At 34.8% G+C, this 8364-nt stretch overlaps 1 protein-coding gene across 2 annotated transcripts; it reads left to right on the forward strand.

Annotated features, from left to right (window-relative positions):
• The first annotated feature begins 1943 nt into the window (after positions 1-1943).
• Positions 1944-5658, forward strand: LOC112276431 (3-dehydrosphinganine reductase TSC10A). Of its 2 annotated transcripts, XM_073530787.2 has the most exons (5): positions 1944-2619; positions 3559-3713; positions 3913-4176; positions 4504-4651; positions 4811-5658. In XM_073530787.2, the coding sequence occupies exons 1-5, from the start codon at positions 2595-2597 to the stop codon at positions 5128-5130; spliced, it is 912 nt and encodes a 303-aa protein (XP_073386888.1). In that variant the 5' UTR covers positions 1944-2594; the 3' UTR covers positions 5131-5658. The 2 variants fall into 2 exon arrangements, with proteins under 2 accessions (XP_073386888.1, XP_024363493.1); XM_024507725.3 differs by lacking the exon at positions 1944-2619 and having other exon boundaries at positions 2673-3713.
• The last annotated feature ends 2706 nt before the right edge of the window (positions 5659-8364 follow it).

An 8364-nucleotide genomic window follows, 5' to 3' on the forward strand; every position in this document is an offset into this window, starting at 1 on the left:
AAATTTATTTATCTGATTTGCTGCTAAAATACTAAAAATCAAGCGCACTGCCCCAAAAATCTACTTCCCTTCTGGATGTCAATTGCAAGTTTTGAGCAAACATTCAACACAATCACATTTGAGAAATTCAACATACTCAAGGTTTGCATAAAATGCTTCATTTTGACTTTCAAATATATAAAATATTTCTTGGGAAAATCATTTTAAAGATATTATGAATTATTTACACTGACTGTAATTGGATTGCAAACTGTTGTCACAAAAAAAAGATAAAAGAAAAAGAAAAAGAAAAAGTCATGACTTTGTTCTATCGCTCAACCCTACCTTGTATCAGATTTAGAAAACATGAACGATCTTTCACTACTTACATATTTCTTAAATTGCTTGTGTAAATAAAGTAATAAAGCAAAAGATTTTTATTTTATTTATTTATTTATTTATACTTTTGGCTATTGCAAGCAAATTTTATTTTGCAAATATTCTAAAAATTCATGGAGGAATTGCATAAATTATTTTTTTCTAAATCCAAATATACACATTGAATACAAGGTATATTGTTTACTCTTGAAGTGTGGATTCTAAAGGGTCCCCCAACAGAAAACTCTGATGCTTGAATTCTAGTCTTGAACTTTTGCAAAACCAATGCACAAGGTTTTTGACATCTGTTGGTTGAATTCATTGCAATTATTAACAAGTTGGAGTACATTAGCATCCAAGCTTTCAAATTAAATTATCATCAGAAAATAAGAACATGCAAATTTCGAAATAAATAAAATCTATACAATGGAAAATTTTAATACATGTGTACATACAGTGATATTTATCTATTATACTTAAGTTTAGGATTGAATGGATGAGAGTGTCACTAAAATCCATTCATCCCGCTGACTTGAAATAACAAATTTATCTAGTTAAATGTCAGAATGGTCATGGAGGAGTACTGTGTCAAATGTACATAATAAAATAATACAAGTGTGCCTAATCTATTGCATTAGCCAATCGAAATTGTGCATTTAGATTTGGCCGTTCAGTATTGTATTATTATTATTAGTTGTAATCATTTCCAATCAAGGTGCACTTAAAACTGCCTCAATTATAGCTTAACAAACTCTATATATAGGGGAACGTTAAATAGACCCAATCTTCCTAACCATCATAAAAATTAAATAGAATTAAATTAAAAAATTATCTTTAGATTCATTTTACCACTGTTGGATCTCAAACCAATGAAAACCATCCACATTCATCATGATTACCATATTCTTTATCATAGATAGGTGGATTTAACAAAAACTTGGATTTATTTAACATTCCCATATATATATATATATATATATATATCATGTTATAAGAACACATTACTTGTAAAAGAACCTTTAAGACATGGCCTCTAATATACATTAAACATCTCCTTTTAGTAACAAAATCCTGAAATTCAATTTATATTTTACTGAAAGAGTAAATCCTTACTGTATTTTTCAGAAATTTAGAAATGATATTAAAGTATGATATTAATAAAATAATACAAAATTCTATATATATATATATATATATATACACATATGCACATATATAACAAAAGAAAAACCTATGCAAAAGGTCCTTGATACATTGTTAAGATTTGACAACAGGGATCTACTATAAAATCTCAAAGAAATTAGCATACAAACATACATTCACGGAAGTGTACTTTTTTAAACTTATCAAATGGTACAAGATCAATTATAGCCATTAACATTAATATTAATAATAATGTTGTTGTTATTATTTTCCACTTAGGATTTTTCATCTTGATGACCACTACATGAGACCCTAGGAAACATGTTTCATGAGAGTATCCAACAGCATTTGGTGAAGCTTGTGGCCATGTCTACAACATCTCTTCGTCGTCGTCGTCGTTTTCGCCGTCGCCCTCGCCTTCGTTGCTGGTCCATAACAATTGCACCAACGAGGCGCAGCGAAGCTCTGAAGACCGGTACGCATGAAAGGCCGCTAAAAACATGGCCCGAGCCGCGCGCCAAACAACCTCTTCAGAAGCTCTGGAGAGAGGAATACCCCTGCGGAGTGTAATAACAATTTTCTGGCAATATGTTCCAGAGATTAGGTTATGATGAACTTACTGAAGGTTCATCTCTGTTTCGTAGCCTGCTTCTTGAGCTTCCCTGTCAGAGAAAGAGGAGTCTATTCTCTGATCTTCATGCGTAATCCTCCAGCGGCTAGCAGGAGCATTATAAGATAACGTAAGCGGTGTAATCTGGTGGCGATCAATGCTGTGATTCTTGGATTGTAGCCGATCCGAAACAACTTCTGCTGGTGGATACTTTGATGTGAGTTCATCACCGGTGGAGAAGTAATTTGAGAAGCGCTTTGACTGAGGAGGGAGAGGAAATGCAGAGAGAATCATTGCAGAAGGACTAGTGTATCTTGGAGGAATGGACGTCCGCTTTGATGCAGTTTGTATTTGTAAGGCGTACGACCGGTGGATTTAATTAGAGCGATATGAGGTTAGTGGGAGAACGATCGTCGTAGCAGTTGGTGCCGTAGCGACTCATCATCAGTGAAGCACATTGAAAAGCAGACCGTCTCTGACATTCATGTTACAGTGTCCGGCAACTGCAGGTGAGCATTCCGATGATATTTTTTTTTATTGTTCGTTTATTCTTCGCAACGCTTGCACGTGTGTGGCAGTGCGGAGCTCTTGGAGGTGGCTTGAGTAGGGAAGATTGGAAACGACCGTCTCACAGCCGGACTTGCATGTGAATATGACATGGAAAGTCGTCTCTAAAATGAGTCGTGCAATCGTGGTTTTCTCTCTCGATTAAATGGTGCTAGTGATTGGTTGTTGAGCCGCGAGGTTTTGTCGTTACTGGAAGTAATTCTTGTACACAAAGCTGTGTTTATTCTCCTAATGAGGCTAGTCTCGGAAGACACTCCTATACATTATGAACTTCAAGCTCAACGAATTGCCTTAGTCTTGCTCATATGCTTGACACTATCTTCTCTTCGATTCCCACATTCGACCTTTTCCCGTAGACGAGGTTGCGGGAAGTAGTAACTACGTGTTCATAGTACTTGTGTGGATCTTTTTTGTGAGCTTTGAAGGAGGTAGCCCCCCTTGCGAGACAAACAGAAAACTGTACTGGGGACGTGCTATGAGTGGTTTTGTACAATTCCTTCTCTAAGCGGAGACCAGTCATTTTGAAAACACTCTTGTCTGGCAGAGGACCTCTCATTTTATCTCGGACGCGTGCAACATCTTTCGAGAGCAGATAGCACTGCCATGTGCAACTGTCCAGTTTCTATTGTCTCTTTTATTATAGTAAAGTTCAGCGCAGTTGTACTAGTGCCGAACTAGTTGAACGCACCGCAAACCTGTTGGGCATCGAGTACGCTGTTTGTTGCAAGTAGAGTTTTGCGAGCAGACTGCGCAGTGCTATAAAATGTATTTTCAGTTTTCATGGATTGTTATTGCCGTTTTAGCTACGTTATGCATTTCACTACTGTGGCCAAAGAAACCATTCATGTCCAACCTGCGAGGAAAGCATTTATTCCTTACAGGCGCCTCAAGTGGCATCGGCTTGGAGATAGCTAAGCAAGCTCTACGAGAAGGCGCGTATCTTACTCTTGTCGCAAGGAATGGCGAGAAAATGGGTATAATCGCGAAGTCTTTGCTCAAGCAGCTGGAATGTTCTCCGGAGCAAGTGCTGGTGAAGGTACAAGAAGACATATTAGTGCATTCTACGTGTGTTGAGAATTTTGATATTGAAGTGCAGTGGAAAAATGTCAGAGTTTGTAGGAATAGACATCTCAACACCCGAGTTTTCCGATTGGCACCTTGCACGTATTGTTTGCGTCCATCTATGGCGCTATGCACGTCATTGACAATCCTCATCATAAATGTTTTAAACACAGGCAGCAGATGTGACCAATTACAAAGAAATATCCAAAGCCGTGAGGGAATCGTTTGACTGGCGACCCATCGATATATTGATCAACAATGCAGGGCTAACAAGGAGTGGTTTTATGGAGGACTTCACCGTAGAAGACATAAATGTAGTGGTGCAAACCAATTTGCTCGGCTCAGTGTATCCCTTGCACGCTGTGTTACCTCAGCTCAAGCTGCGAAGCCGTGACCACCCCATATCCATCGTCTTCCTGGGCAGCTTGGCGTCCTTGGTAAGAAAGGGTTACAATCTATCAAATGTTACTCGGAAACATACAGATAATTTGAAGAAATACACTGAAATATATTGTGGTTGCCTGGTTGCAAGTTAATTCAGTTGGAGTACCATAGAATTGAATTTTTTGAGAAATTCTTGTGCTAAGTCTGGACTGAATGTGCGGAACGATCCCTAGCTATGCAAAGCAGGATTAATCTCGCAACAATGCTGGGGAAGTTGCAAAGAGGGGTTACAAACTCTGCGGAATGCATGTTTTCTTAATCTCATACATGTTGCTTCAGTTCATAGTTGCTGACGCCTAGAAACTGTCGAATTTGCACAGTGCTGGTTGTATGGAAATGGAGTATACACCGGAACCAAGTATGCAGTTAAGGGAATAGCGGAAAATTTGCGGCTGGAGCTCGCGCCTTATAATATGCGCGTGAATTTGGTGTGTCCAGGTTTCGTCAAAACAGCTTTTTTGGATTCTGGTGAGTGAACCGCTATTAACAATGACCTTAAGGAAATGTACTCTTCGACCAGCGTTATTGTTCCAGAAGAAGTTGCCATGTGTGTGCCAACCATTTGTCTGTCATTACTTTACATGTGGCTTTCTATGTCTAATTTCAAACACTTCTGTCCTCTTTCAGTCGACAATGAAGAGGAGCTGACTTCAGGAATGGGGGTGGCCTCTTTTTACAATCGAAAATCCGCTCAATCCCCAGAGACCGTCGCAAAAATTGCACTCTCTGGCATCAAGAGGGGCACATTCTTGATCACCACTACCTTTGGGTTGGGTCCCATTCTCGTCATTCTCACTCGGGGATTTGCACCGTCCGAGTCTTTCCTATTGAACCTGGTTGAGGCCCTTCTGGCTGGTCCAGCAAGGATTATCAGCTACTTCTCACAGGCCAAGATTTATTGGAGCTTGAGAAGTATCCACCGCAAGTACAACCACGACAGCCAATGATTCGATTGAATTATGCGCTTTTTACAGCATCGCTGCATGGCTAACACGCAGCATTATTTCAAAAGGGTGCTCTTGTTATATCCACTGCATCAAATGCGGTGACTTACAGCAGAGGGAGAATACCCACTACTAGTGTGGCTGCAGTCGCCCATGAATTAGCAATGGAGAAGGCATACCTTATTGGTTTTTCATTGGCACACCCATCATTGTGCATTGCATTATCACATGCAACTCATTTCATTTTAATTGGCTCATTCTTTGCATGGAGTAATTGTGATATTGTTTTATTGCTACAAGCAATTTAGTGATCAATTTAGTGATTCATAAACATACAAATATAGATAGATAGATAGATAGATATGCATATAGATGTAGCATTAGCTTGATTTCCTTGGATGTATACTCAATTTATATACAGCTAAGCTGTCAGTCATTTTCACTCCTCATAGAACTAGAGAAATCACAACCAATCAAATTATCTCAAGCAGAGGTACACATGATAAATAAAGTAGCACCATCAACCCAGAATGTGTCTATACTTATGACCTTCTGTTTCAGTTCTACCCACTGAATCCCAGTCTCTAGGGAATTCCTTGGAACTACTTCTTGGGAGCAATCAAGGGGAGCTTTCTGTATACTCATGTCAGAAGGTAGAGGCCAAAAATTCACAATACTTTCACTAGCACTAGCTGGCTCCTTGCTTGACATGAAGGTGATGGTGAACTTTTGTCATGATGTGAAGCACATGAACTGTGCTCCTGCTGCTGCTGCCACATGATGATGGAAACAACTTATGGACATTTTAATTCTTGGAGAATTTCAACCCATCCTTGTATTGAATAGTAGGGTATGTGGACAAGGGATGAAAATGAATAATTCTTGTATACTACAACATTCTGAAACTTCATGTTGCTTCTCTTCTCTTCTTTCACCCTACTGTTGTAGTTTTTTTACTATTGTTTCCCTTTTTATGGGTCCTGAGCCCCATGCATCCTCTTGTGCAAGATGAATGCAGTTTGTTGCCTACAAAATCTTGAATATTCATACATCATGTGGACATGACTGCATTGCTTTCTGTCTTCTCAGCAGCTATTGAGTAGGCATGCAGTTTTTTCTGAAAAAGAAAGCAAGAAGAATTATTGAACTAGAAAAAAAAAGAATTATTACCAAAATAAAAAATACATCAAACACATCTTATATAAATGTAACAATGTAACAAGACATTGTGATGTATGTATGTATATATATATATATATATATAAATGAATTTATTTTGTGTATGCGTGTGTGTGTGTGTATATTATCAAAATTTTGTTGAGCACAAATATCATGCATTTCAGATTCTTAGTTTGTGGCTTTTTTCTTTTTTCTTTTTTTTTTTTTTTTTTAAACTGTCATCAAAAAAGTAAATACAAATAAATAGAGAGTTCTACAATAATCATGATGATACATCTTATTGATGCCAACTTTGTTGATTTTCTGAGACATCATGTACACTTACATTGTATAGATGGAATATTTATTACAAATATTCTTATTTATACCAAAAAGCATCAACACAAGGCATCAGAAAGAGAAAATGAATTACATGTACATGCATATACAGAAACACATGTACATACACAACGAGGAAGTTCAAATAAAACTTGTTTGTAACAGAAAATTTTAATTCTGTCAAGAATTAATCAAAATTTTATCATTGAAAGCAACCATTTTTAAAGCTATTAGTCCCTTTTAAACTTCAAATCAAGGAAGTATGCAAGAGTCACACACAGGACAGTAATAAATTGAAAGGAGGTTTGGTCATATGTATCTTTCAATCTATTCTCATCTTTCAACACTTTCCAATGTACATCCAAAAAAGATTACCTACATCAAAAATTAAAATAAGATAAAATGGCTATTATTTTATAGTAATTTCAAATTACCAGATATACCACTTTATAGATTTTAAAAAATTTTAAGAACTAAATTGTATGATTTAAAAATAAAATATTAAATTTTGTGTAAATATATACATGTATATGTGTATATATATAAAAGAATAATTTTCAAAAATTAACTAAAGTATCATTGAAAATTTAGCTTAATTAAAAAAATTAAAATTTATTAAATTTATTAAAATTTTTAAATAAAATAATTTTATTAGCTCATCATACTACAAAAAATGACTAAAAAGTAACAATGCAATGTAATAAGATTAATTAAAAAGATGTTGTATCTATATTATTTAAAAGTTTATTAGATTTGACCAAGTATAAATATATACATATTTTTATTTTAATCAACAAATTTATTTCTATTTTAAATTTCTTCTAACTTGGCATATTATACTAAAACTTTGGATATATATATATATATATATGTATATGAAAACATACATATTATTACAAAAATCTAAGAAAACGATTTTCAAAATATTCTTAGAATATTTTATTAGGTTATAAAATGTTCTAAAAAATTCTTAGAATATTCTATTAAAATATTCTAAAAATATTTCTAAAATATTCTAAAAATATTTCTAAAATATTCCTAAAATATTTTAAAAGGTCCTAAAAAGCTTTTGAATATTCTAACAGATTCTAAAATGTTCTAAGAGGATTAAAGAAGTTGTTTGAGAAGCTTTTTAAAATTGCTTTGTCTTTAAGTAATAAAAGATCTTCTCAAGACACTTTTTAATACCTAATATATATTAAAGTCAAGATTGAGGAGATCCTCAATCTTGACAATATATCTTTTGGAGCTTTAGCTTACTTCAATATTGATCTTATACTCATCTAGTTTAATCAAGTTTTTGCTAGCTTTCTTATTAAAATTCTTCTATTTAATTTCTTATTTGGTCTTATACAGTGTATTTGTGAAAATTTGTTAAGATTTCTTTCTCAATAATATTAAAGCTTAATCTTTCTTAATAGAATGTCAAGGCATGAACTGAAAGAAGATGCATAAAATTATGATAACCTTGTCAAAAGAAAAGTGACAAAATAGAAATAAAGAAGTATGTATATTAAAAAGAAACTAGAATGGCTATTGCTAAAAGTCAAAGAAATTAGAAACTCTTGAATCTAGAGTAGAAGTAAGAAAAGAGTTGATAAAAGTGAAGAAGACTTCATTCTTTCATCTATATATACTATCTACCTAGGATCTATGTAGCGATGTTCTATAGGACCTCCAAAAACGTATTGATTTGATATGACACATATTTTGACTTGCAAGTCAAGTTTTCTATATGGA

Source organism: Physcomitrium patens, chromosome 24 (genome assembly GCF_059467195.1).
Source record: "Physcomitrium patens ecotype Gransden chromosome 24, ASM5946719v1, whole genome shotgun sequence".
Lineage (NCBI taxonomy): Eukaryota > Viridiplantae > Streptophyta > Bryopsida > Funariales > Funariaceae > Physcomitrium > Physcomitrium patens.